The sequence below is a fragment of the Botrytis fragariae genome, assembly GCF_013461495.1.
Source record: "Botrytis fragariae strain BVB16 chromosome Unknown tig00000223, whole genome shotgun sequence".
Taxonomy (NCBI): Eukaryota; Fungi; Ascomycota; class Leotiomycetes; order Helotiales; family Sclerotiniaceae; genus Botrytis; species Botrytis fragariae.
The window spans coordinates 633,477-659,129 of NW_023501001.1; the positions used below are offsets into that span (position 1 = coordinate 633,477).

The window sequence follows — 25,653 nt, forward strand, 5'->3', positions numbered from 1 at the left end:
ACTCCTTCAATACAATCTGATTAGGACTTTGTAATTTCAATCAATTTTATTGTGATTCTCGCGCTATTCAGCATCAGTGATTCTATACACATCTCTTTTCTTCAATCTAGTAGATACTAGATAAAACTCTTCTTTCCAACCTTTCCAACCCATCCACCCCATCCACCCCATCCAACCCAAACTCACTACACACCTCTCACAACAATATCCACCTAACCATCAAAATCAATACACCATCCCCCACTCACCTCTTAGTACCTACCCCTCCAACCATCAATACCTCCCAATCTCCCAATCTTCCCATCCTCCACTTCCTCACTTGAATACATCAGCTAACCCATCTCTAGTGTGTTCCCTCCAAAACTCTACCTAGGTGCTCAATTCAAATCACATCATAGATTCCACTCCATCTGAACCTGCCACGTGGAATCCACCCACGATGAATATTCATCTCCCTACTTCGTGCCGTACATCCGTGCCACCTGCATTTAATAAATCCGTTCCCAGTACTCGATGATATCAAAATGCCGTCCCCCCCAACACTAAATAAACATACCTCCTTTCCACAGTGCTGATGAAAAGGACATGCCAGCTCTAGATATCTATCTAATTATTTTTCCAAATGGTGTTTTTACTAGTCTTGAGTGATCTAGCGAGAGCATAGCCACACCAGGCTCAATTAGAGCCATTGACTGTTGTTAGAACCTTGATGCGGATATCGCCCCAACATTCTCATTTGTTTCATTGTAACAGACACAAATGCATCAATCAAGATATTTTGAAGGAAAATAGATGGATATTCTCAGAATATATTATACTCGAAGTTCCAAAAATCATAGGTTTCTATTCGTAAAAGCTGCCAAGGTACAATACCAATTTCGTTCCGATCTCACGCCTAAAAGCGCAACCTAATCTGATCTAGTAGTACCACAATACGAAAGATATGCATACGACCATACACCCACACATCCATACATCCCATCTCCCCCTTTCTCATTGTCTTCAAGTAATCAATGAGGCATCCCCGTATTCTTGACACAACTCTGAAACAATTCATCCACAAACGTCAGCGGCTCAACATCCTCAGTGACTATGGCCGTAACCCCCCTATTTCCCTGCTTGGCCTCAAACCCTCTCCCTTTTCCATTGTCCTTCTTATCCGAGCTGAGCTTCACATCTCTCTCAACTTCCGTACTGACCAGGATCCCCATGGATTGATACGAAGCCGCTCGTATTGGTTTTGGTCTATCACTAGAACCATTTTCTTCTTTAGAGCGGCCGAGACTTACATCCCAGAGTGTTCTCAATCGTTCCATAGTAGGCCGTGATTGCAACTCCCTGCTGGGCCTGATTCTAGTGATAAAGTTTCCGAACGGATCATGTTCCTCCACTACCTCAACTTTGAATTCTTCTCCAGATCTGGCAGGTCTCCATTGTGATAGGAGTCTTTTGTCTTGTGACCTATCACGAAATGTTGCTGCAAATATCGGTGAGAACTCTCGATATATTGCACGCACGAAAAAAGAATGATCTAAAGAATTTTTGTAAACACGTTGTTGCAATTTAAACAGGGTGAGTGGCGCGAACGCGCATTTCTTTCCTGGCGCGCGGCGAGTATTAATAGGTACCATGAGTCGAAAGGCGATTAGAATTCCTACCCCAGGCCTGTGGTTTGCGGAAGCTCCACGACATGGAGCCTCGATTGGTTTAGATATGAGACATGCTTCACTGAAGATGGGATCTCCGATTTCATATTTCAGCGATTGGAGCGTGGTGAGCAGCTGATTGGAAAATGTCTTCTCCCTTGTAGGTAGCTCTTTTGCTTTGACTGCTTTGGCTAAGAACCTTTGACACTCCGTTACATTGAGGGTGTTCATAGCGGTCAAGAAGTCCATCTGCCATTGCTCCAGTGATTCGAAAGGCAAGGTCATAGTCGGGAGCTGACTCTTAGCATCTTTTCTGACAACAATATCAAATCCTCCTCGGACAGAAGCTCGAATTGCGAAGCATGCAAGATGACAACCTGGATCCAACATCTCATCCTGATTTGCAAACTTCCATAATTCCGAAAGATGCTTGGTAAGATTTTCATCCTTAATCTTCATGGTGTTTGATAGCAGCGATAGAACCTGTTCAATTTTCCCAAACCGATATCCCGCTGCTTGTAAAGCCTCTGCTTCACGTCGCTGAGCTTTCTTGACAAGAAAAAGTAGTTGTCCAGTTCCTGCCCCTGCATCTTTTTCGACGTCTTTCCTCGGCCTTCTAATGGCGCGGCGACCACCTTTGATCTTGTGCTGGATATCCCCAATTGTTTTTTCGATCAAGTCACTTACTATAGCAACACGAGATTTAATGATTGCTGACAATGGAACTTTCTGCCCGGTACCAATGACATCGTCGTACAAAGGGCCTAGTTTTTCCATGGGTATACGAAGATCATTCGCAAGATCAGCAGCTGCAATGCAGAAAAGCTCTCGAAACACAATAGAATAATCCTTAATTAAGTCGCCATCGTCATCCACAAGACTAACTTCCTCTCTACTTCTAAGGTTGTGCTTTTCAATGTGAGCACTGATATTGAGGCGCATTGCCGGAATAATATGTTTAACACAATGCCAATTGTTCGCCGCTCTAAATATCCACAGAAATATTGGATGCGAGGTGTTGAAAACCTCATTTAATGACTAAAATTAATTAGCATTTAGGAACACGAGAGTAAAGAGCATGAGTTCCCTTACGCCCTCGATGAAAGAACTGGTGATTTTTCTATTTGGCAGACTGCCTTGTGGACCAATCAACACATTTCCATGTTTATCGAATATGGCTGCGAACAAAGTGAGCTTCTGAGAACTGTTGATGCTTCCTTGTCTTCGGGTGAATAGCATTAATTTCAATGTTATGTTGACAAGGGCAGCGGCTATGGTCTAAATTAATCAGTATAGACCACAGAATCTGCGAAGTCCAACGTACCAAAACTGTAGCGACAATTATAGCAAAATGCTCGGTCGGATTCGAAATCGGAGGTTTTGGGCGACTGTGAAGACGGTAGTGTGTTCCAACAGATGATAGCCAATGTAATCCGGATATGGCAAAAGCAAGTAAACAAGCGCAGATACCCTTCTTCGACCAGCATGATGCCCAGGATGAACGCCACAGGAAAAATAGGTAGATAGATCCTACACTGCCTGCAATACCTATGAATGCGGAAATGATGACCCATACAATATTATAAAAGCACGCATAGTTCGAAATGCTAGCTTGTCCAAGGTAATGCATACCGCATATTCCAAGCCCTGCTAAAGTGCCACCTAGACCAACGCGGGGCAGATCTATCGTTTCGTTGGAGCCAACAGTCCAGAATGCGATGAAAAATACTATTACTGGTAGGAAGAACGATTCAGAAGTGGAAGACTTAGTGTATGAAATTTGTAAAGTAGGATCACCTCCACCAAGAATAATTCCCTCGTCGCCAATGAAATGCATACACCAAACAGCAACACCTCCCATTGCTATCGAAGCGAACACGAGAACCGTCCTAATGTCAACTTAATATAATAGGTTCCTAAGAGATTGGTGGATTCATACCAATTATAGCGACCCTTTCTTGTTGTCCTCAGATTGAGCAGCTCAAATGCAGTCCAGGCGCCCACCAGGCTAACCAAGTATGATAATAAGATATAACCAGCGTCATATTTCTTGTCGATAACATGCCCTTGCAAGTCATGCCAGGCCTGAAGGGTACTATTAATGGGTGCCGTGGCGTTGGTTGAGTTGCTAGTGTTGACCATAAATGATATATTGCACGGTACGTTGTTGGGTGAGAACTAGTGATACGAAAGCACTTGTTCTGCGCAAAGTGTTTAAGTGGTCGAATATTGAGGTATGGCGATATTGCCGTCATTTGAATTATGACTTGTGTTGTATCGATCAAAATCCTCTCGTTACAGAACTTGAGATATCGTCCAAGACGGCCAGTTACCCCGGACAATTTCGATGCGTTTTGGTTTGAGATTGAAACCACGACCAGGGTTGAATATGTGAAAGGGGTGGGCTAGTAGCTGAAGACTTGTAGGTGGTCGTCAAGGGGAAATTTGGTTCGGAATATAAACCAGCAGTCAATTTTGGTTCCACGTTCTGTTCAAGAGTGAGTACGGAGTCTGGTTCAAACCCTAATATAACTCCAGCGTATAGAAGGCACTCAGTTAGATAGTTCATAAGAATTTGATTGAGTGATTTGCAAAGTAAGCCACGGATTTACAATGAAAGTAGGTGAGGCAGGTCTGATGTGAGCAATGTATAGGCAATTCGTTATATCCAACGTTGGAATAGGGATGAATAGTAGTAACTGGAAAGAAGTAATTATGTTATCTGTGAAGAAGAGGGAAAAGAATAGCTGTAGGTAATGCGAGATACATTTCCAAGGTGTTTGTATAGATTCAACGATGTGAAATTCAGAGATGAGAAATGAACTTTCGCAATAGAGAAAGCCATTTCACCTAGTCCCATTACTACAATAGGAAAGAGCCCAAAGACTAAACGTCTAACAGACTCACGTTTGCTATGCCGTTAATATGGAAAGAGCGAAGGAAATGCCAGAAAAGCACCTGTGTTCTCCGGTGAAGATCCGAAATGGCGGTCATTATTCTTACACGTGAGACTAGAGATTGCTTTGAATCTATCATGTCTTATTGTATCGAAGGCTCAATGGTACACTTGCACAATCTCATACCTTCGTTGTAGAATGATTGTATGTTTGGTATTTTCGTGGCGTGGTAGCCCATCTGGCTGCTTTAAAGTCACTCTTTTCACATTATTAAAGCAGCATCAATATACTAACGCCCCATAACGACTGCACGTGTCAACTAACTATACATCAAACCCATACCATAATGCTAATGACAATCCCTATACTGAACGACTCTTATGGGAAACATGAGAATAATTCTTAAGGGGAAGTGTCACTTGGCAATCTGCATATGGGACCGCATTCCAAAATTCTGGTTCCCTGCCGTTTCTAGAATCAGACAGTAGACAGCCAGGCAGTAAGCACGCTACACGATTGATAATCTCAGATATGTCATTTCACTCGGTCATGAAATCACACAAACTCTGCAATTTGATTGAGAGAGTCCTAATACTTGATTGTCTTGTGTTGATTGAGACATTGAAGGAGCTGTTCAGACGTAGAGACAGATGAAGCCCTGACGAAGTTGCCAAACTACCCCGATCTGGATCAAACAATCCTCCACTTTTATGTCCGTTGGCAAGCTAGAAGGTTTCTCGTTCTCGATGCCCTACGCATTCATTAAATCCTCCCACTTCCCAAAGCATTAACCTCTCATTAGGCCCAGCTGTATAATCCCTGCAAGATTCAAACTTTGCTAGTGGTATATAATCAAATGTAATTTTGAAGCCGGCAGGAACCATCAAGCTGGTGATACAATTATCCAAACTCCCGTTTTATATCAAATGAGAACGGTGCTTTTGCACTATATTTGCCTCCCTGATATAGGTATTCCTCCAAATCGCCACAAGTCCTCTCTCCAGTTATCAAAACTGCTCTCTCTTCACTCTCTTGACATCTCTGCCGAACTCGGGTTGAACAGGCTCGTCGCATCCCCTTTTTTGGCCGTCACCGTTTGCCAATCGGAAAGGGTTTGCGAAAGAGGAAGGAGAGCCATCGCCGTTTGTCAATCCTTCGTTTCGGAAAGGATTCATAAGAGGGGTAGAAGAACCATTGCCGTTTGCCAATCCATTGTTTTGGAAAGGGTTTGTAAAATGAGTAGAAGAACCATCGCTGTTTACCAATCCGTTATTTCGGAAAGGGTTTGTAGGAGAACCGAAAGTAAACGCTTGTGGAGCTTGAGAATTGACAATCTGTGCGGGTGGACAAAGGTCTTGTCTGCTATTGGTAGTGTTTCTTGAAGGGCCATGAGAGTTTTGAATGTCAGGCAAGACATTACCGAACGACTCATTTGGGGATCTCTGGCCAAACACTGCCAAGCCCCTCAATTTTTCTTCAGCTTTGTTCAATTTTGACTCCATCTCGCTTGCAATCGCTCCCATTCTCAAAACCTCGTCATTGTGATCATCTTGCAACCTCTTGAGTTTTACCTCGTATTCTTCGCGAGCATCATTCAACCCCTGGTTCATCTTAGCATTGATCTGATCTCCCATTGCTGGAAACATCTCCATCAATTGCGGCAGACTCATTCTCTTTGGTAGGGTGATTTCATCCTTTAATGGTACAGATGTTGCTTGCAGCTTATCCAATTTTCTATTGACATCCTCAAGCTCATCTTGAAGTTGTGTAATGGCCATGGGATTGATAGTTCCTTGTGTCATTACCGGAAATCGAACTCGTGGTTTAACACTTTCAACAACCCCATCAATATGTTCACCATTTTCATGGCCTGCAACTTCCATCTCCATTTCGATGTCTGAGTCTTCCAAGAGTCTAGAGCCTCGTCCTTCAACTGATTCCCAGTCAATAGATCTAGGGAGACAAACATCAACAGAAGCTTGCGACTTTGTCGAATGATCGAATGCAAATTTGCTAGAAGGATCAACGGGAAGAGGATAGCCTCTGACTGAGGATTCTCCACCGACCTGTTGATCGATCATTTCTCTCGACTTCATTGTCTGGATTGATGGAATCATACCTCTGTGAAGATTGTTTGGCTCCATTGGTCTTGCAGGTAGGGGCTTATGCGACACTTTCTGCCAAAAGTATCTTTCTGGCTATGGTGGGCAGGATATCTGACTGTGCAATGAAAAAACAAACAATGTTTGCTTGATCGTATTATCCGATACAATATGCTGTACCGTGATATTTTTGTTTGTATATTCCTGGGAGGTTGATGGTAGGCAATAAAAAGGTTGTTTACTACAAGCGCAAAAAATCAATACAACAACCTTTACCGAAATGAGAAGCACCGGTCATCGTATTGAATAGAATTTATTCACTGATGTGTTGAGAAGTTTTTCTTCTTCTTTTCTCTTTCTTTTTTCTTCTCTTTTTTTCTTCCAGGCCACGAGGGAAATAAACACCTTCGCAAAGTAAATGTAAGAGGATGAAGTAGTGCTTTTTGACTTCAACATTCATGGGGGACAAGAAAATGATGGTTTGAGGATGTAAATACATTGAGAAATTCTCCGACGTGAGAGAAATCACAGAAGGAAGTTTCAGATCTAGAAGGAATCTGAAACCCAAATTTTTCATCCAGTCCAAACTCCAATATCCTGTTAAATCATGCCGTGCCAGTTTGATGCAATCCCTCATGTCCCATAATGACTTAGCCGTTCATAGCCTACCCATTGCGCCAAGTATCATCTCAATTTTGCGCATCCAATCCCAACTCCAGATCGAGATCGAGATCCCAAGCCCAGGTCCAAGAAAGTAAACCCTCACTCCAGCCAAAAGAAAAATAACTCTAACAAAACAAACTACAGAAAATAATAACTCTCTCCAATTTCTCCAGGTGACTCTTCTTCTTGCAGCCTATTTTCACTTGCGTCAGAATCACCACAATGCTTGGCGAAGAGAAAATATAGAACTTACTATGTCCTGTACGTTCTTTTCTTAGTGCTTGGGCTTCATCATCGAGAGTGCTTTCATTGTCTTCAGACGAGGAGAATGAGAATGTGGAAGAAGAGGAGCTGATTGGGTGTTAGCGGTTTGATGTGAGTGGGAAGTGAAAAATGGATCATTTACCTTGTAGTTCTGAATCGAGTTAAGAGAGTTAATTTAAGTGTTTTCCAAGTGACGGCCATTTTGTGATTATAAGTGTAGTTAGATTCAAAGGTGGGCTTTTTTCGTGGTTTATCACAAAGAAGAAGTTTCAACAATAGCGAATGTGTAATGATAAGTCGGTAATGAGATTGACATCAAATTGAGTACTTGAGAGGAGGAAACTCAAAGATGACTGCCCAAAGCAGATACTCCAAGAGCTGCTCCCACTTCTTAAGGATAATCTCCTATATATCCTCCCAATTCTCCGCCATCCTAATGCACCATCGGAAAATCCCATCGCCACTCCCCACCACACCTGCCCACCAGCTCATAAAACCCATTCATTCGGTAATACAAACCCTCATCCAGACCTCCATCCCCTCTAAACTACCGAATCAATACGACTCAAACCAACCCCAGACCCATTTCTCAATAACTTTTTCCCATTTTGGAGAAGAAGCGGTCATCTCAAATCCTATTTGGGCATGTTGGTTCCCCACACCTTTCCATTCTCGCAGTCATTTTCTGTAATTAGACAGGGAATCGATGCAGAATCTAGGCTCTTGCTCGGATACTTTCGTAAAGGGCCATGATTTATCAATCCGGTAGACCGGCATTAATCCCACAGACCCTATGGTGAACCTGAAGGTTCTAAAATGGGTTGAAAATAGGCGAGGAGGTTGGTTTGTGTGTTGCATACCTAGTAATCGCTTATCTCCCTGAGACGTGATATTGAGTCATCGAATAAAAGTTTGTCGTTCCCGATTCTGCGGAAGTCATTGGTAGGTGGAATGTAACCTTGTTGTTGGGAGGAGGCTGAAGTGGTTTGTGCTAGCAGCCAATGGAGAGAGCACTTGTATATTTCAGAAGTTCAGCAGATTTTGACATGATTCCATTTTATTAGCGCGATCGCCACTTTACACACGTCAAAGGACGTTGGTCCAAGAAAATAGACGCGGTTTTGAAGAAATTAATTGCTTTACTTTTATTTCCTATAATTTTGAAAATACAAGCTATACATAGAGTCATAATGCATAAAGTCATATCTATATTTTATCTTCCACGCCCCATTAATATGCTTTTTTGTCCCAAAACTTCCTTACGTGCTGGTATTAATCTCTCGCATCCCAGACCAACTCCACATCACCCTTCTTTTCCCCCCTCAGAACCGCACATCCATCATTGCATTTAGCAACTGCACTCCTCAAATCCTTTCCCATACCATTGGGTCCACTCGCAATGACCCTCGTTCTATATGCATTCCCCGCTCTCTTTTGCATGAAGCTATTAACTACCTGTTTCAAATCAGGATGACAACATTTGCAGCCACCCAGGTATGAAACCTTGAACCTCCCGGAACTTCCTTCCGAACTCAAACTTGATATCGAGTCTGCCATGGCTTTATCGCCCGCTTCCATGATTGTCTTTTCATCGTTGATAACAGCCTCTTCCGTTTTTCCTTCCGATTCGGGATCTTCTTCCTGTGTAATGTAGACATGAATATTAAGATTCATTCCCGTATCCTTTGCTCTCCCTTTCACCTCCTCTAATTCCTCTCGGATCCAGTCTAGACACGAACTCCGTCGCACAATCCAAACAAAGTCAATGGCTCGCCCTTCGTACATTTTTGCATCGCTGGCAGTAGCCGCCAAAACGAGAGGTAGGGTTAATGAAATACCAGTTCCGCCGGCTATAGCTAGGATGTTTGTTGGTTCTTCTGATGGTTTTAACAACTGTTCTCCGTAGGGACTGCTGAGAATTACAGGAGTAGTGAGTTGACCATCTAAGGCTATCTTTTTGAGATTTCCAGTTTCGCCTGAGCGGCAGCGAATGATGTATGTGTGATGATCTGAGGGTACTGATGCCACAGTTATGGGATGGGATTGCCAGATACTAAGAGCTGGAAAGCAAAGGAAGAAATGTTGTCCAAGAGCCCATGGGGCGTGTTTGTAGTCGAATTCCAAGCGAATGACGCCGCCGTCTTTATCATCAAAGTACTGAAGGGTCGATTGAGCAGGGTGGAATCCGAGGCCTAAATTAATTAACAAGTGAAACCAATGATCAGGGATAAATTTAAGTGCTTACCTGCGTTACCACTGGCGTCAAAATATCCAACATGAATTAGCAAAGTCCTCAAGATCCTCACCCCTCGATCAATAAAGAATAATCCGAGAGAGGCAATCATCCAACACTTCAATTGTTGCCAATGGCCCCAACATGCACCAATATATAAACAAGCCACCACATAGTGAGTCTTCCTGAAGAACTCGTATCCTGTCCATTGGATAACTCTTCGAATACTGAAAACATATAGGAAGCAAACGAATGATAATGCAAAGCAACCCCAGATGATATAAGGCTCTTTAATGAAAGTTTGCCATGTAGTCGGTTGCGGTTGGTATAAACGTGCTTCGACAAGTGTCCAGCCAAACGTATGTACGGCGGATTGAATGAAAATAACACGTCCGATCCAGCGATGTAGGAAGTTGAACGATTGGTAAGGAATTCCGGTTGCGAGACTTAGAACTGATTCTCGAGTACTAAGAAGTACCGTGAATGGTGTTAATGCATACGCGAATGCCCCTAAACGGTCGGAGAAACCACCGAGGCCAGATCGGGTATTGAACAGAGTCGATTTTTTGACAGGAGTTATCCATGTTTTGTAGGTCTCTCCAACAAATCTGTCGAACATTATTACTACTGTACAAAACTTCTCTTCAAAGGGGCACAATACTCACGTAAAGATGAGTAAGTAACCTAACATTATTGCTAGTATCAAAACCTGCAACCTGGTTACATGTCCAAAGAATTTGGTAAAGTTTTCTGGAAGAAGATATCGTCGGAAAGCAGCCGTTGTTCCACGCCATGCACGATAGTACCAGGATGAATTGCCCGCGCTACTTTGTATCTCTGGGTCTCTAGCTTTGGTAGAAGCTTGCCCTGAAGGTTTTATGAAATGTAGAGTAGTGAGTATAACCAGAATGCCTCCTATTACTGCCCATAAGATAAAAGTGTAGAGCATAGATATATCGTGTGCATGCTAGAGAATGTCAGTGTCAAAATGATGGATATTGGTCATATTGCCAGAAGGGATGAGAGATAGTCTGTCGGAAGCGACATAGAATACTGTTCTGAAAGCAGTGCAATTGGCATAATGACTTACATAGACAGCGTCCAGATATTCACATGAACCAGCATCATTCGTACAGGGCAATACACGAGCAACATATCCCCAATGTGGTTCCATGGTTGACGTATTATCCGCCATTTGGATATGGCGAGCTTCAATGGCCTCCATGATGTCTGTTGGATGTCGGTATTACAAAGAGGAAGATAGATTGCCAGCAATGAAGTCGAATATCAAAAGTAAACGATCGAGCTCGAGAAATAGGAAGCCTTCAATTATCAACCCATTGCCAAGACATCAGCCAATTGCAATGAGCAAGTTTGAGCTCACCACTACCAAACTGACTCAAATCACCAAGTGCACATTATCAGTCCAGATGAAACTTTCATCGGAAACAATCCCCACAATATTCATCATGGGCTGCAACTACCAATGAAAAGAAATTTGAAAAGAGGACGGAGAGCTTGCCAAGAGATTAAACTCCACTATCATCTCTAGTATATGTGACAAACTCGCGCAAATGTGCGCAACTACCACGGATGAAGATAAAAAAGCCTTTGCTCAACACCTTCAAAAAGTATAATCCGTGCTGTCATATGTTTGACAAGCTGCACAGATCTTGAGAATGATTTAAATTCTAGACCTTCCCGGATCTAGAGCGCGACAGTAATAGTTCTGCAGACAATGACATTCGCGTCCAGTCCAATTTCTTCATCGTGCTTGGTCGCCGCGCGGGTTCTATATTCAAGGATGCATCGATGTGGCTTGACAAACTTGAAGCGGCAAATCTCGATTCCTTGAAGGAAATTCAATGTCCTTGCTCAAAATTTCGCTCTTATGCGTTCCTCCTTGACCTCATTGTTGAACCGGAAAACTCTGGAAAGCTGGAACAGAATGTTAGTCAAACGGTGAAAAATGAATGTTTTGCGTTGTAGGCTTTTGATCGGCAAGTTTTAGCGCGTTTCAGGGGCCCGTTCATTCTCGAGGCACCTGTAAAACGACTTACCTAAGCGCTAAAATTCAAACCTAGACCCCGACAACATCCTTATGATTATCCTTATGCTCAAGCTCCAAAGTTCGTAAATCTTAACAAACATCTTGGGACGATTTCATAAATTATTCCGAAAGCTTGTTATGACATATAGATAGATGTATTACTCCAATGACCTCATCCATCAATATTCGATTTTTTATCATGTATAACTGGAGGTCTAATGAATAACAATGAACACATCTTGGTGAATTAGGTCGTGACAATGGCCAGCGTTTGTTCACATCGCCACACTGCGATTAACCCAACATCCAACATCATAAACAACCATGATTAAGGTCTCGACCCAAATTGAACCGCGTCAGCCTTTTCTCAATGATGTTGGTGATATCTACATCTCTCATGCCGCTTCTCATGAAGATGTTTGACTCTTTAGTTGAAGCCCGGTGCTTGATCCTCTTATTCACGTTGCTAACACAACACTGTATATGTTTGATACCCAAAAGCTAAAGACTCTTCCATACCTAGAAATTTCAGGATACCTAAAAATATGGGTTGCTGGTCGAGTAAGGTCGAGGAGGAATATGAGGGGAAAGAAGTTGGTTCCATGATTTCTGGCGAGTCTGGTAAGTGACGAGTTCCTCCACTATTCCCCTGGGAAAGTGCATGCTAATCCATTCTTCAGGTAGTGAATATAGTAACCAACGTGGACGATCCAACTCACGCGACGCAATGCACAGAGAGAAAGAACTTTGTCATAGCCGGAGCCGAAATTCTGAATCTGAAGAACGAAAACATCTCACAACAGATTTGATACCACGAATGAAAGTAATGACTGAGGCAGACTATTTACGATATCGTGATACCGAGGAACTACGCGATCTGGAGAAGGATATAAGCGAGCTGGAAGGTGACAATGAGTATATGGAAAGGGAAATGAGAGATATTGAGAACGAACATGGATATGAAGGAAGGTATAGGGAAAGAGATGCAAATGGAGATTATGCAACTAGTCCGGATAGCAGAATGTTCCGGAGAGGTGACGATAGGTGGGTTTCACTAAAAATTTGGTGGTAAACTTGTGTGTGAGTAGTTGCTAATTGTTACTAGGTCTTACTATAGTAGTGATGTCAGCTCAATGAGCTCTATGCTTTCTGTACTTCATGAATCGCCAGAGGAAAGCTAAGCTTCCATGCCCTTTTGTTTTTTGATTTTAGAGGTGCGGAGAGGGGGCAATTCCACAGATCGAGTGTATAGATTTACAGAATTGCTTCTTAGAAGCTTCGCAGTACATATGGTTAAATTGGAAAGATCGTTGTCGTTTAGTCCACGTATTAGATAGGCCTTAGTCCAAGTTTGACATCGGCGTTAGTTCACGTATTGGAGGCGTTGGTTCATGGAATTGAAATTCAAGAGGCGCGGACAAATTTCGCGAGCCGAATTGTTACATACCTAGGTACTCGAAACTTTTTTTTCTCAGATATCACAATACTCCTGCTAGTTTCGCTTTTGGTGTTGTTCATATAGCAACGGGCTACGCACATTTCCTTGAGACTTCCAGCGTAAAAGCTACTCCCGAAACCTTTCCAGGGCAATAGTACCTTGCAAGTCTTCGTTGATGGTTGCAGCTTTCAAAACATCGATGCAGTCCACATGTTCTGTGTCTTTAATTCTGTCAACCATAGTATAATGGCAAATGTAATGTCAGATTACCCTTTGAGTCTCGAACATAGATGTGCGAAGGTTTCCAATGCTGCGTTGAAAAGACATATCTTTCCTTTGACGAAAAATCCTATATGTCATTTTGAGTGATCTCGGTCAGATGAGCAAGGGCTTAGCAATACGCGAATAACTCTTATTCTCAAAAGAGGGGCCATCAACGAATCTCACAGGATCACTTTCTCATAACGATTTAGCAAAACATATGCCTAGTATACAGAAACAGCTAGGTGAAGCATAGAAACAGTAACTGATCCCAAAGAGAAAGAACTTATCTTTCCTCTTCTGATACTTCTTCCCCTATTCTGACAAGCAATTAACATTTCCGCTTCTCTGATATTCCCTAATCCATGCTCCTCAATTCCGCAACAGATATACTGATTCCTGAAATATAAATTCATCACATTTCATTATTGAAGCCCATTGTATCCATCAATCTCTATAAAAAGCGAAAACTTGACTAAGTCTTCTAATTCTACTCTTCATGAGGTTCCTTTATTGGGGCTCCAGTGAGGTTTGCGTAAATTATTTCATGCTATTAGGAAAGATCTATAGATTCCCATCAATAGTTGACCCCTACATCCCATATTCTATCTCTACGCATTGTTCCATAGCTTAATGCAAGATGACACTACTTTAGTCTTTCAAATTCTCCTCGACCATAAAAACATTGTCATTGATCACCAGTCGCACCGTATTACTAGCAAATAAACTCAGAAACCAGTATATTCGATGAGAATGTCTCTCATTTTCATTATTAACGTATGTCTCATGGCACAATAATATTTACATCTCCCTTGAGGGACGACTAACACCACAAAGCGAAGTCATTACCCTAAGCCTTTCTTCTTCTTTTTACCGTGCCACTTCCGTTCCCTACAACGCCATCTCCATCCCCGGCTAGCTCGTCAACTTCATCATCGTCATCATCATCATCATCATCAGGTGCAGCATGACTATTTGTATGTCTGATACCCCAAGGTCCACCAAGAGCTTCTCTTTCTGCAGCTTCTTCGCTTCTCCTCTCTGCACTTCTCAGTGCTCCAATGTCTTTTTCGACATCCATGAACATAGCTCTTGTATCCTTCACCAATGAATTCTCATCAATCTCATACACTGCTCCCCTCTCGGACTCTTTCCTCTTACTCTCAAATGCTTTACCAAATCCACGATCAGGATCAGGATTAAACATAATAGCATTGGCAAACATACGCATCAATTCTTTTTCAAATTGAGCATAATTTATTATGCCTTTTGGAGGAACGAGATCTTCAGCGATAGGCAGCCATGCACTTGATTGGCCTTGATCATCTGGCGTAGCCAGAGCAGCAGCTGCAGCCGCCGCAGCTTTATGCCCAGCCGTGATAGCCGTTCGAATCGATTTAAGATCTTGTGGACGAAGAATGAGATCTTTATAACCAGGAGCATCTCTCTCCTTGACGGGATTTGCAAATGTGCTCGCGTTTCGATGACCACTAATTGATTCTAAGGCAGATACACTAATCTTTGGGAATGCACGAGTCCATAAAACGAACAGGGGTGGACCACGGGGTTCCCTAAGTTCGGGACTATCAAGACGTTTTCGTTTCATTGCTTGACGAGGTGATTGTGGGATTTTGGATTGTCGACTTGTACTTTCATCAGTCGCTATATCGGCTACATCACCAACGCTACGGGGTGTTGCGACTTCTTGTTTGAAGTGAAGACCAGAACCTTCGTTATCCAGAGAGAGCTCGTCAGCATGTGATTGTACCGACTGACTTCTTCTAAATGGGCCAATAGTGGGAGTTGAGGTTATACTGCCAGCTCGCTTGCGTAACGTGTTCGGTGTGTTGGTGTTGCCCGGTTTTACAGGATCCTGCTTTGGCCGATATTTCTTTTGTGGAGACTTTTCTACTGATTGAGGTAATACTTTAGGTTTTAATATAGGACTAAGAGCTTCGGCTTGTGGACGAGAAGGCTCCCTGGGTAATCGTGGAGTAGCACCGGATGGTCTTGGTGTCCATTTAGTGCCACTCCCAGTCATGAATGTCTGAGGTGCTTGAGACAACGGAGTATGAGGCTGCGATAGTTGCGGTCTTGGCTGCACTGAATTATTAATGGGTAGAGAAGGCCGTGGACTTTGATTTGCATTATAAGGTGAATTATATTGCCTGTTCTCCGGAGCAACAAGCTCTGGTCGGGGAAATGGCGGTCGTGCATTTGGAGGTCCATTAAGTTGATATGGTAGTGGGTATGGTGGTGATTGGAAGGGAGGGATCCATTGTGGAGGAGGGTGGCCAGTCGAGGAGAGAGGTCTTTGTGGAGGTGGAGGTGGGAATGAATGTGTGTATGGCATGTGAGGTGGAATTTGTGGCATAGACCCCGGAGGCAAAGAGACCGGAGGTAAAGGTCCTTGCTGAGCCATAGGAGACCCAGAATTCGCACGATATTGCTGCCCAGCAACGTCCGCTAACGCATCTAGTTGCGTGCCAGTAGTACTTGGAGGTCTACCCATTGTATGAGGGGGTGGTAAGAGAACGCCTTGTTGATATTGTGGGTTCAGTGGAGATGATGGTACAGAATGATGAGGCGGAGGTAAATGTGGACTTGGTAGGGAATTTCGATGGTTAGGGGGCGGGTACGAATGAGGAGGATATGAAGGGAACGGTGGGGGATAAAACTGAGAGTGTGGAGATGGATGCGGCGATCCAGGTTGAGGGTTGTGGAACTGTGGAGGATTGGGACCCCCGGGGTGAAATGGTGGTTCCCATTGCAAAGGAGGAGGACCAAGTTGTGGCGAATGAGCCTGGGTTTGCAAAGGAGATGGACCATGTGGACCATGACTGCCTGATCTTTGATGAGCCATTGGTGGTACCCCATGTTGCATACCATTTCGAGGCTGTTGTTCCGTGACATTTTTGGGGGGAGGAACGGGGGTGGAATTTTGAGTGTTTAAAACATCACTGATAGCCAAACCTTCTGGTCGGCCTTCGGTTCTTGGAGATGGACCGGGAGATGGAGACGCTTTTGTTCTTGATTGCTCTCTTACATTTTGAGGTAATGATTGAGGAATAGCTATCTCAAATGACTTGATTTGTGGCAGCTGGGGCTCCAGACGCCTAGGTTCTGTCGGCCGTGGATCCTGTAGTCTGCTATCCAAAGGTTTGGATTCCTTCGATATACCTTCCTCTGTGATAGGAACATTGCTAGTGGTACCATTCGGCTTCATGCCAGCATCCGCAACTTGTTTGTGCCCATTCTGTTCCGTGACCGCCCGTTCTTCTCTCAATATTCTCTCATCCCAATCTCCTCTTTCAATTGCCGCAATATCTCGTTGAACAGCCCGGTAGTTTTCCTCATCTTCCCTGATCGCCCGTACCATGTAATCTTTGTACCGCTCATATAACCTCTCCACTAAAATTGGCAATTTTTCTCGATAAGGTTGGGCATCTTTGATAGTTGGCAAATGTGGACTCGAGAGTTTTCGTTTTTTGACGGCGACGGTCCAGTTTCCTCTTGCACATCTAGCTCTGTATCATTCTTCAATTCGTCTCGCAGAAGTCGTAAATATAAATCCCCCAATAAATCCGCACTCAGTCTTCCAGCATCGTATGTTTCCCCATCCTTAACCAGGGAATTATTGGTCAGAAGTTGAGAAATTTGAGTAAATGAGTTTGGATCGGTGCCATATGCGACTAAAGATTGAAATAACAATAAACATTCAAGAGGCGTATAGGCTGTAGTAGTATTCATGCCACGGTATCCTCCTCGCCAGCTTTCGAGGGGATTTCCACGACTTTTGGGAGGGTGAAGAGGAGCCACGACGAAGAAGAGGAAAGTTAGGTGGATCAAATTCGCGATTAAACTGATAAAAGGTTCAGAGTATCAAGACCACCTTTTTTCAAATAATTAATGATGCATTTAAAGCGATGTAAACGATGCGAAAACCTACTGAAGGATTAAATCTTTATCAAGAGTTGTAATTGATCGCGACTGATAGGAAATTTGGTCGTGGTTGATGGGGACAACAATTGATTGATTTATGATCAAATTTATGAGTATGAGGTTATTCATACCATTTCACATTCGCATGTTCTGTTCTGAACACAACAATACCTACTAGGTAGCTTCCTAGCCCAATTTTTTTTAGAGGAGGTCACGTGCCTCTATCAAAATAAAAAACAAAACCAAGCAAAATCAGATCTCATGGAAGTGGAAGTGGAAATGGAAATGGACTCGGAATTTAAAGCCAGCTTTCGGTCGGCTACTTAGGTATATTTGAAGATCCCCCAGTTCTTTGCGATTTTCCTGTCGGAAATCGTCGGTGAAGCATTCCAATAGCTCGAAAGGTGCGATGTACAGTGTACACATGTGAAGTTATGTATGTAAGAAGATTGCATACCTACCCACGGAGTGTGTATTACATGGACATAGTGATTTGATTATGTTATTCTTTCCAGCTCGCGAGTCTTTTCACGGTCAAGCCGGCTACACTCCCGCACTATATTTACTTCGCATATACAGTGTACTGAGTTCAGCATTGTCACCAGTGTCAAGGATTTTACCCTTCTCATAAACCTAAAACAGCGCTGTAGATCGTTCAGCCATTCACCCAAATAACTCAGATTATGACGGGTAGAGTTATCTACCGCCTTGAGCTGACAGTAAGAGTTACTATCGATCTAGTACCTAGGTATCTACCGATATCTATGACGATGAGCGTAGTTGGAGTAAACTATAAAGTTTTCGAGTACCGATACCTACCTATTTATCTACCTACCCAACTCTGCTATTTGTCAATAAGACTACCTATCACCCTTTATTAGCTTTTGTATTTTCAACAGAATGCTTCCCCAAGTTGAAATTGTCGCTTCTTATTAGCATTAAGGGGTCGTCTAAACTCTTTGAGAAATTCTTCGAGAAAGGGAGAATAAAAGTGTTCTAATGTGTGCATGGCATTGAAGAGGTATCCTGTCATCTTATTCAAATATACTTTCAATCTATGCCCTATTTATGTCCAGTATCCTACCCATCCATTTATCCTTTTCCCGAAGACATACCTTTATGCGTTGTTGATAGCCACATCAATGCTTTACGAACTTGCTTTTCATCTGCTTCATGAACCGATAAAACTTTCTAGGAATATTGCCCCTCATAGGAAACCTTACCTTTTCCAATTTGGGTATTGCTTAATGATGATCTTCATGCCAAATATCTGAATGTTATCTAGCTATTGTTAATTTTTCAATACATCAATTTACCAGCATAGAGCTGGTCTGATTATTCTATTTTCATAGATCTATATTTACTTGAGTGGCTTTAGTTGACAGGATTTATACGCATTCATTCCTCACATTCCATTTGACTACTCCCTTACCACTCTCGTTCGAGACAATTTCACCTCGTTAGACGTTTTCATATTTTGATTAAATGTCATGAACCAAAAGCTCTTAAGATTGTTCCTGAATTTTGATCATATATATATCCACTCCTCGTCATTTGTAACCCCCAGCTGATGGAAAGAACGAACCAAAAGCTTCTCCATTAATTTCACATGACACTAGTCTAGCAGCCCCTATTATTTCTCTTTAAGGTGCCAACCTCCAATCTATGAAAGCAGAGGATCCGCATCAAGAGATCCGCATCAAACTTATTACGATTCATTAACACATACAAGAAGAAGTCGGAATCTGTTAATCTTAAGGTTTTCTACTTTTCCAGAAACCATCCAACTCTTATCATAACAAGACGATTTTTCCATCTTCCATTCTAAGAACATTCCATACCCAACCTCCAACTTTCAATCTCGTGCTGCGTACCCGAAGATCTCAATTACGGGGTACCTTTTAAGCTACAGCCCTATATCTAGATAGCTCGAGATACTTTAACTTCACAATCAATCATGTCCGACGCCGAACTCGATAGTCAATTTGTGCCAACTGGCAGGCCACAGTCGTAGGTTTGATGGGTTTGGAAGCTGTGTTATGAGACTAATAGTTATTTAGTCAAATGGCACGATCATTCGCTCTCGCATTGGATGATTTGTTCAAGCTTGACAGCAGCGAGGACCTCGACGCTATAGTTTCTGAGAAGTATGGCCTCATAATTCTTGCATTCTTTCCAACAACATTATTTTTAACAACACTATACTAAGATCATATTTTTATCTATCAGGAAGAATGAAATATCTACAAAAACATCCGAACTCGAGGAACTCGAAGCCAGACTTAGAGCGACCGAGGAAAGACTAAAGGCCAAACAAGCAGCAGCAAGCCCCGGAAGCTTCTCACCAGGGAAATCGGTTTCCCAACAACAGTCTACAGACGGTCCTATAAGCCCTTTAGAACCAAAATTTGAAAACAGTATCACGTCGCGGGGTGTTGGAATAAGCGGGGAGAGTCTCGCATCCAGGCCAGCTGCACCAAAGCCAGAACAATCATACACAACAGCTCTAGCATCACATATCCCAGGAGCTCTACCACCTACCCCAGGTGCTAGCGAAGGTGAATACGAACTCGTTGATCGGGACAGGACCAGTGCTGACTATGTAATTGTTACAAAAGATGGAGATGTTCCACCGGCAGGTACCGAATGAATACTACCAGTATTATTACACAACATCACATATTTAACACCCTTTGGGTCGTCGTACCATTACCGTTATTGCTACAGCCGCATTCGTTATTCTCCGACTGGTGGATCATTCAATTGTTTGACCACATCGTTACATTCCTGGCGTTACTTCCGGTTTTTGAACTCGGCTTCGACTACATTCCCATCTCTGATTTTGGAATACGAACGATGGATATCAAGAGAGGGATTTGCGGGTTTTGCTTTGTATATACCATGGACAATTCCTATAGATAGGAGGATTTCTAAGCTTGGGATTAATCGATTTATAATTCACACGAAGATTGTTGTGTCAAAAAATTGCTCATCCGCATGGCTCTGTTCGAGTTGTATTTCGTTTCACAAAAGGCGCCAGTGTGCCACCTTTTTTGTGCATTTTACGACAACATTCATTCCGTACATCACTCATCAGTCAAGGCAACAAGTTTCCGGCTTATGTTACAAGATGTTCTGAACATAGGCTGGAGGGCACACATCGAGACTGGCTTCCTTGCACACAATCCATTGCAAGCCAAGTTATCCCTAAGTGAAGTCCAAAAGGGAAGTCGAATCGAATTTACAAATCAGCAAACGCGACTTTTTGTTTCAAGATTTAAATTTTTGTTGCCTATGGTCACTCTGTTAGTGGCATTTGCTCGAAAAAGTGTATATCCTTGAACAGTCGACATTGTTGTAGCTGAATTATGAATCAACCATTTAGGTTAAATAGATTCGATTTCGGCGCTCCTCGTTTAGGGTCAACGCTAAGTATCTGTAACAGTTGGATGAATACGCGTTGCGTTGCTCAATACGCGATTCTAGTCTTTAATCCTAACTTTTTTTAATGAAATAGAATAGACTGGAAAGTGTTTAACTTTATGTGCTGTTACTCAACACAGAATTCCAGGCCGTGCTGAGATTCCTAAATCTGGAACTAAATCTACAGTAAGACAAGACCGGAGGTTTCCTTGGAGTTATCACTCCATTGCGCATCATGAAGCGAGAGTAAACTTTTGTTAATTATTACACTACCTAAGTGTTTGAAACATTTTGAGGTCCGGTCTGAAAATAATCAGTCAAATCTTTATAGCACTATTCTGTTTGCTACATTAAAGTCTCATTCATGGATCAGTTCTAGGCCTCGATCATTTACTGAAGAAAATCGCGAGAATTCCCTCTGCAAATGATGTGCTGGCTCAAACTTTGCATTGTAAGATGAGAGATGCAAGTATAGCAAGATATCAATACATGGAGATTTGCCAGAAAGCCAGAAAGCCGATTCCCCCCCTCCTAGAAATGAATTAAATAACAAGGTGCATTATTCTGGGAAATTCACTATAAGAGAAGAAGCAAGCCACTAGATTCGTCTAACCCAGAGATTCAAATTGCTCAGCAGAAGAATATATTCAACATATGAGGACTTCATTATCCAAGAACCGTTATTGCCAGACTGACGTATAAATTATCAGCAACTCTACACCACTCATATCTACTTGACATGGACCGTAAGATGTTGCGTACTGTCCCCTGTTACGTCATAAATCAAAGCTGCGCCAGAGTCAAAATTGCCGTGTTTTTCTCGGTAGCAGCAATTAGGGCCGGTTTTTTTGGCATGCTTTTGGAATCGTTTGTCAATTTCAAGATGTCAGGTTTTCCTTGTTGTGACTCGTCGATCATTGACGATAGGCATGAGATTCGTCAGGAATCGAGCCCAAATGAAGGTACTGGCTTTAATCTTCAATGTCACTAACAGTTGCGATTATTTAACATTAGTTTGGTCCTTTGGTGTGGGAGAAAGTATGCCGTCAGCGGCGTGGGTGTGTTTCCTTCTCCAATACAACCTGCTGCATGAGCTAGAAATGCCAGCATGCTGAAGTTCTTTTAAGAGCACTTGCCTGGTTTTGAAAAAATCCCACCTCGTTATCTACATCACGATGATCGGGGGCGAGCAAAGACAGAGCCTGGCTCTATCAAGGAAACTACGTTGCGAGGAGATATGAACATGGTCCGTTTCGCTGTATATTCGCTTGCACGATCCATCTCCATTGATTTGGATTTTTGCGGCCAGCCCTATGGCCATGTGCTCAGAAGATCAGATACAGGTGCTGACCTATCTATTTCTCTCTACTTCGAAACCTGGGAAACTTTTTAATATACGGATTCTTTCTTTGAAGATTCGCTTATTCCATGCAAGTCCGGGGACTTATTAAGATACTATGCAGGGTTGGCTAATGTGGAGATTGTACAAAATTTGCTTGACGCCGGAGCTGATAGGAGACAGATGGAATCGCAATCCTCTAGTGGTCGCGGCTTGATTCTGTCATGAAGATATGGTCGATTTGCTTTTAAAGCGCGGTGCTGATTCTAACAATCAATTCCTTATAGACAGCAAGAGGATTCTTATATTAATGTTATACTACAGTGTATGTTGGCGAATTGAGATGATGAGTACGCAGTTTTTGAGAAACAAAGGGGTGCTACTTTGTCATTGATAGTCAATATTCCTGGTTGCAACGGAGCCGAAATGCTAAATCTTTCAAGTGATTATTGCTTTAGGAGTTGGTAGACTATGTCAGCTGCAAATTTTGTGTGGGCATTCCGTTTACTTCACCTAACGCTGAAATGAGTGGTAGGATTGATGTAATGTCAGCACCACGATAAACGCAGGTTCTACAAATTCAGGCGTGTCACATTTCTACCACTATGAAGACTTAAATCCAGCATACTCATCCGCTCTCTTCAGCTGCCGCCCTTGGTATTGCTTCCCAGGCGCGTGTGCTCGGAGGAAGCATTGAAATCGCTGCTGCAGATGCGATGTTTAAACAAGTAGCACAAAACGGTCTCCGAGCACTAACCCGACGCAGTACGACCTCAGGTGGCGGACCTGGACTTAGAGCAGAAGCACTGCAAGAACCACATGCGGGCATCAAAACCAAATGCCTGCATCACGTGTAAACGAGACCAAATTTAGGTTTTCGATGTGTACTCGGGACGCCGTTCACAATTCATATCTGGAGCTACCTTCCTTATGTACGGTGACGGCAATCCATTTAGCCGGCAAAATGTTCTCGATTTGCACTTTTAATTGGATTTAGTCATACCTTGAGCTTTTCATTGGTAGGACCTGATTTTGTTGGGATCAATAGATCATCTTGGCTTCTGCATTATGGTGGGTGCACGTTGATTTTACCCCGCACTAGGGCCGAAGCTGACCACAAGCTGTACCTTATAATGGAGTTACCCTTCTATCTTTTCTTTCTTCCTTTCCTTTATTTTCTCTCAATACTCACAACTCGAACGTTCCAACTTCAACTCCAATCACTTCAACTCTCAATTACCTTACCCGCATCAAATCGATTCAGTATGTTCGATAAGAATCGAAGCGTGGCTCTCTCACGCTATGAATCATCCTCAGATCAAGGTAACGTGTAACAAAGGCATGGCGGGTGTTCCAAATTCTGCCCATCTATGGCTTCAAGTCAGCGATGGATAGAGTTTGGATCTGAGATTATACCGTACATATGAACTTGATCTAGATAATTCTAGCGAAAGGACATGCTTCCCCTTCCCTCCCCATGCGAGTCTTCTAACCATTTATTAGCTACCCGATCAACAGAATGTCGACTGATAAAATCACATTCTTGATGAACTGGTAGGCTACATAAATCTAACTGTAGCTTCAAGTGATTGGAAGAGCTCATTTGAAGCAAAGGAGAAATCTAACAAATTGTTTTTCAATAGGCACGCAACGCCGTATCATGCACCCGTCTATCTTGCTCAAAAGCTTGGATACTTCGCCGATGAAGGAATCAAAGTAGCTCTTCTTGAGCCTAATGATCCTAGTGGTTAGCAATCAAAGACTCGAATTATTTTATTTGAGTGGTAGCTAATTGAGTAAACCAGATGTTACCGAAATCATCGGCTCCGGAAAAGTCGATATGGGTTTCAAAGCCATGATCCATACTCTTGCCGCTAAAGCTCGGGACTTCCCTGTTACCTCAATCGGCTCTTTGCTTGATGAGCCATTCACCGGGGTGGTCTATCTGAAGGATAGTGGAATTACCACCGACTTTCGCAGTCTCAAAGGAAAGAAGATTGGATATGTTGGAGAATTTGGAAAAGTATGCATTGGATACTCCAGCCGCGATAACAATCTAACAAGCCTCGATCATAGATCCAAATCGATGAGTTGACCAAGCACTATGGAATGGAGCCAACTGATTATGAAGCTGTTCGTTGCGGCATGAATGTCTCAAAGGCTATCATCGAGGGAACTATTCATGCCGGCATCGGATTGGAAAACGTACAAATGGTCGAACTTGAAGAGTGGCTCGCAAATCAAGGTCGCCCCCGCTCCGATGTTCAAATGCTCCGTATTGATGAGCTCGCCGAGCTTGGGTGTTGTTGCTTCTGTTCCATTTTGTATATTGGTGCGTTCTCCAGTCCAAACACTTGGAGTCCCTAGCTAATTGACAACAGCAAATGACGCATTCATTGCACAGAATCCAGAGAAGATTCGAAGATTCATGAAGGCCGTCAAACGAGCGACTGACCACGTTCTTGGTTCTCCATCCGACGCTTATAAGACATACATTGATATCAAGCCCGAAATGGCTTCTCCTGTCAACCGTAAGATCTTTGAGCGTTCTTACGCATATTTCTCGAAAGATCTTAAGAACGTTCGACGTGATTGGGAAAAGGTCACCAAGTATGGTAAACGTCTTGGTGTTCTGAATGAAGATTTCAGTCCCAACTACACCAACGAATTCCTCGAATGGAAGCTTGAAGGCGATTCGGCTGATCCGACTGGTGACCAGAAGAGAATGGTTGTTTTGCAACAGGAAGTTGCTGACAAGGGTGGATTCAAGAGACTTGATGTTCAGCTTACTGCATGAGCTGCTTATAGAAGCTCTGATTGAGAAAGATCTTTCGTTCTATCCTGCTTTCGTAGATAAACAGGAAACAGGAAACACATTCATTTATATTTATGACAATACATTATTGCCAATAAAAAAAATTAAGGCCATATCGGAGGATATCAAAAGCTTTGCATATACCTCGTCAAATATGATGTGTATGTATGGAATTTTGATATGTTATAGCATGCATGAAAATTGCGACTTATTTCTCGGAGGCACTCATGAACCCCTATATCAACTGCTTACAAAAATCGTGATGATTGTGATGACTGAATCTTTGAGTCGATTCTTGTAATTGCTGACAGCCAATACTCTCCTCAAAAGAAAGATTCCTCTATTTACATTTAACACAAAAATACTCAAGCCATGTGATTATCATCGAGGAGCGCAACATGGAAGTATTTTAATCTGTGACTACCTAGGTATTGATACACAAACCATTACCATGTCAGGTGTCAGACATCAGAAATTGATGAGCCTGATAATCATTCGAAATTGTGACAATAGTATCTATTAGGTAGTTACATAACTTGTTACTTCGTACATTCAATCATGAAAACGTCAAATTTGAAAA

General features: G+C 42.7%; 8 protein-coding genes across 8 annotated transcripts; 4 read left to right on the forward strand and 4 right to left on the reverse strand.

Moving 5' to 3' along the window:
- Window positions 1-1,010: 1,010 nt before the first annotated feature.
- Window positions 1,011-3,788, reverse strand: Bfra_010946 (putative mhyt domain signaling protein; the record flags this gene model as incomplete). The annotated part of the gene is made up of 4 exons (XM_037341275.1): window positions 1,011-2,684; window positions 2,739-2,924; window positions 2,971-3,535; window positions 3,586-3,788. 4 exons carry the CDS (start codon window positions 3,786-3,788, stop codon window positions 1,011-1,013), a joined length of 2,628 nt encoding a protein of 875 aa, XP_037188694.1.
- A 1,762-nt stretch (window positions 3,789-5,550) lies between these two features.
- Window positions 5,551-7,773, reverse strand: Bfra_010947 (uncharacterized protein; the record flags this gene model as incomplete). The annotated part of the gene is made up of 4 exons (XM_037341276.1): window positions 5,551-6,737; window positions 7,448-7,501; window positions 7,562-7,659; window positions 7,715-7,773. 4 exons carry the CDS (start codon window positions 7,771-7,773, stop codon window positions 5,551-5,553), a joined length of 1,398 nt encoding a protein of 465 aa, XP_037188695.1.
- Window positions 7,774-8,844: 1,071 nt separating this feature from the next.
- Bfra_010948 (putative ferric-chelate reductase protein) lies at window positions 8,845-11,030 on the reverse strand (the record flags this gene model as incomplete). The annotated part of the gene is made up of 4 exons (XM_037341277.1): window positions 8,845-9,764; window positions 9,818-10,413; window positions 10,471-10,772; window positions 10,896-11,030. 4 exons carry the CDS (start codon window positions 11,028-11,030, stop codon window positions 8,845-8,847), a joined length of 1,953 nt encoding a protein of 650 aa, XP_037188696.1.
- Window positions 11,031-11,379: 349 nt separating this feature from the next.
- Window positions 11,380-13,036, forward strand: Bfra_010949 (uncharacterized protein; the record flags this gene model as incomplete). Its single annotated transcript, XM_037341278.1, has 5 exons — window positions 11,380-11,436; window positions 11,501-11,767; window positions 12,422-12,476; window positions 12,536-12,899; window positions 12,973-13,036. The coding sequence occupies 5 exons, from the start codon at window positions 11,380-11,382 to the stop codon at window positions 13,034-13,036; spliced, it is 807 nt and encodes a 268-aa protein (XP_037188697.1).
- A 1,368-nt stretch (window positions 13,037-14,404) lies between these two features.
- Window positions 14,405-16,933, reverse strand: Bfra_010950 (putative wd domain containing protein; the record flags this gene model as incomplete). Its single annotated transcript, XM_037341279.1, has 1 exon — window positions 14,405-16,933. One exon carries the CDS (start codon window positions 16,931-16,933, stop codon window positions 14,405-14,407), a length of 2,529 nt encoding a protein of 842 aa, XP_037188698.1.
- Window positions 16,934-19,453: 2,520 nt separating this feature from the next.
- On the forward strand, window positions 19,454-20,146 carry Bfra_010951 (uncharacterized protein; the record flags this gene model as incomplete). Its single annotated transcript, XM_037341280.1, has 3 exons — window positions 19,454-19,506; window positions 19,557-19,643; window positions 19,726-20,146. 3 exons carry the CDS (start codon window positions 19,454-19,456, stop codon window positions 20,144-20,146), a joined length of 561 nt encoding a protein of 186 aa, XP_037188699.1.
- A 1,512-nt stretch (window positions 20,147-21,658) lies between these two features.
- Window positions 21,659-22,312, forward strand: Bfra_010952 (uncharacterized protein; the record flags this gene model as incomplete). The annotated part of the gene is made up of 3 exons (XM_037341281.1): window positions 21,659-21,786; window positions 21,934-21,977; window positions 22,047-22,312. 3 exons carry the CDS (start codon window positions 21,659-21,661, stop codon window positions 22,310-22,312), a joined length of 438 nt encoding a protein of 145 aa, XP_037188700.1.
- A 1,465-nt stretch (window positions 22,313-23,777) lies between these two features.
- Window positions 23,778-25,055, forward strand: Bfra_010953 (putative thiamine biosynthesis protein; the record flags this gene model as incomplete). Its single annotated transcript, XM_037341282.1, has 5 exons — window positions 23,778-23,812; window positions 23,902-24,005; window positions 24,064-24,281; window positions 24,335-24,590; window positions 24,640-25,055. The coding sequence occupies 5 exons, from the start codon at window positions 23,778-23,780 to the stop codon at window positions 25,053-25,055; spliced, it is 1,029 nt and encodes a 342-aa protein (XP_037188701.1).
- Window positions 25,056-25,653: the final 598 nt, after the last annotated feature.